Consider the following 2528-nt stretch of genomic DNA (forward strand, 5'->3'; position numbering starts at 1 on the left):
GGTGCTCCAAGAACACGGACAAGTACATTGAGCGCATGCTCAAGGACGTCCACCCGCCGGGCAACTTCCGCATCTACGGCGCCGTCCAGAACAACCCCGCGTTCGCCACGGCGTTCAACTGCCCTGTCAACTCGGCCATGAACCCGACCAAGAAGTGTTACCTCTGGGAGTAAGCGATAGGTCCTTCATGTATCTAACTTTTACTAAAAAAGTATTGTCCACATTTTTGATCAACTCGTTGCCAATCTTGAAAGTGAGAGCTGGGTCTGCCCTTCGGAAACATTAAAACGTGTCGTACATCGATCCAGAAAATGTTCCTTGATCCTGTATCGGACACGACAATGCAATAGGCGTCTCTGCGGCCCGGCTCGAGCCGTGGAGCCGACGGCTTGGTCGGTTTTGCCCCTCACACTCCATTTTTCGAGGCGGCTTGAAGCCGAGCCGAGCAGGACCGTGGAGACGCCTACAATGCACATAACATCCAGTATAGTATCTGGGATACGATTAAATACTCTTACCTTAGAGCCTTTACACCAAGCGTATGGACACCACGCAAAGGCCACGAGACGCGAGTGCTTGGCGTTCCAGTAGTCGTACACATCCCGCTTCACCTTGGGCTCGCGACCGGACGGCGCGGACTCGAGTGCGATGTTGGCCTTGGCGAGCACGTCTTTCATGTGTGCTGCATCGTACCAATGCATTTGAATTCTCACCCAGCGCAGCACTGGAAAAGTGGTCGTGAGGCTCGTGACAAGCGTTGCGAGCCCTCGGTGGAGGTGCTCTGAAGGCGGAGCGCGCGTAGGGCACGGAGCATGCGCTAGCCACTGCAAGGCCTCCAAATCGGGGGCTTGCACGTCGAGATACTGGAGCCTGGAGCAGTCGCGCAGCTGTTGCGCGATGGCCGATCCGTTCTCGTTGGGCAGTGTTTTTTGCTAAAGTTGCTGCAGCGAGACAAGCCGCGCCAGGAGCTCAAAGAGGCGCGACCACATCTCGGGTGCGTCACTAATTAGCCACAAGCGCACCGCCACAAATCGACCCATGGCCAAATGCACCCGCGGGGCGCTGGCCGCATGCAGAAGGAGGTAGCCCTCTAAGTCCGCCGCGGCGGCGAAGGCAGCATGCCACAAAACTGACGCACGTTCTCGGGGATGCAGTCTTGCAGCACGATTTGCTCGCCATTGGCCCGTGCATCGACCGTTCGCAACACGTGTGCAATCTTGATACTGGTCAAGTTGTCTTCGAGGCGGACGCTGCGCAGACCGCGCGGCAGCGTTCCTTGCTGTTAGAACGGGGATGCCGTTGGTCGTACGATGGCGGCAGGCGAGTTACCAACAACCGGTGGAAATCCAAATTGAGTGTCATAAATATCAGTGAGTATTTTGAGCTAGCTATTGTTCCATCGGCGTCAATAGCTTCTCGACTGACTGGTTGCTAGATCTGGAAGGTCGCGTCGAAGAGTTTCCGTTCGAGAGGTCGCATCGGTTTCACTCGCGTCTTTTGGCGCTCCAACACTTGTTGCAGTAAGACATCACCGACAATCGGTATATTCTCAAGGACAAAGGTCCCAGAGACTCGAGCAAGATGCAATCGCACGGCACAAGACCATTGCAACCTCGTCCGTCAGGTGAGGCAACGTGGTTTGGACGAGATAGAGGCGCCGGCAACGAGCATGTCTGCAATGGCGGCTGCGACCGATGCGGGAAAGTGTCCACGTAGTGTCAAGTCCGAGAGGTCGTTCAAGATCATCGAGATTCCAGACGCTGCGTGCTCGTCGCGGCTGCACAAGTCGATGCTGCGCAGACGCTCTACGTCTGGATCGCCGACGGGGATGTTTTCGGCTTTGGCGGCGTCGCGCCACCGATGACGACGGACGCGATGGTCATGGGTACTAGTACCTAGAAAGGGCGTGGCTCTCCGTGCGTACTTGATGTGACGTCCACGCCGCTGGCACCGTGACCGTGACATGGTCGACGACGGGCTGTAGCCGAAGCAAGACTTGCACATCGCCGACTACCTCGACCCAACGCTAGCGTCAATCGCGATGGAGTGGCGTAGATGTTGCAGGATCTGGTCGGTGGGCGATCTGAGGGCCCAGATCTCGGGCCGTGCAACGTCGACGCTGGGCGTCGGGAGCAGGACGTGGAGCGCGGTCATCGCCGGTGGCATGGCTAGAAGCGCTGCTCGTAGCTGCTTCAAGGTCCACTGGTGCGCAACGAAGCTCGCAATGCGCTCGATGAGCTCGGGCGTCGAGCTCACGGCAGATGCATTGCGCTGTGGCCGGACATTATGATTGGGCAATCAATTTGTCTAATCAAGACGAGCGATTTGATCGGATTTACCGTTCATCTTTTTCCTAACCCCGTACAAGATATGTCTGTTAGGAAGGTATGTACGTCGGGAAAGGCGAGAATCGAGGGTCTCGGGTCTAGTGCAGCATTGTGGTGCGCTGGCAGTCGGCTATTTCATTAAAAGCTATCATGTCCTGTTGTCTACAGTAAATGTTATACTCTAGGTACAATTTGTGCCAC

General features: G+C 56.3%; 1 protein-coding gene across 1 annotated transcript; it reads right to left on the bottom strand.

The window, feature by feature from the left end:
• Positions 1 to 406: 406 nt before the first annotated feature.
• Positions 407 to 739, bottom strand: SPRG_11677 (hypothetical protein; the record flags this gene model as incomplete). Its single annotated transcript, XM_012351351.1, has 2 exons — positions 519 to 739; positions 407 to 463 (listed from the first exon to the last, which is right to left on the bottom strand). Exons 1-2 carry the CDS (start codon positions 699 to 701, stop codon positions 407 to 409), a joined length of 240 nt encoding a protein of 79 aa, XP_012206741.1. The 5' UTR covers positions 702 to 739.
• Between the last annotated feature and the right edge of the window lie 1789 nt (positions 740 to 2528).

Source organism: Saprolegnia parasitica (genome assembly GCF_000151545.1).
Source record: "Saprolegnia parasitica CBS 223.65 unplaced genomic scaffold supercont2.79, whole genome shotgun sequence".
Taxonomy (NCBI): Eukaryota; Oomycota; class Saprolegniomycetes; order Saprolegniales; family Saprolegniaceae; genus Saprolegnia; species Saprolegnia parasitica.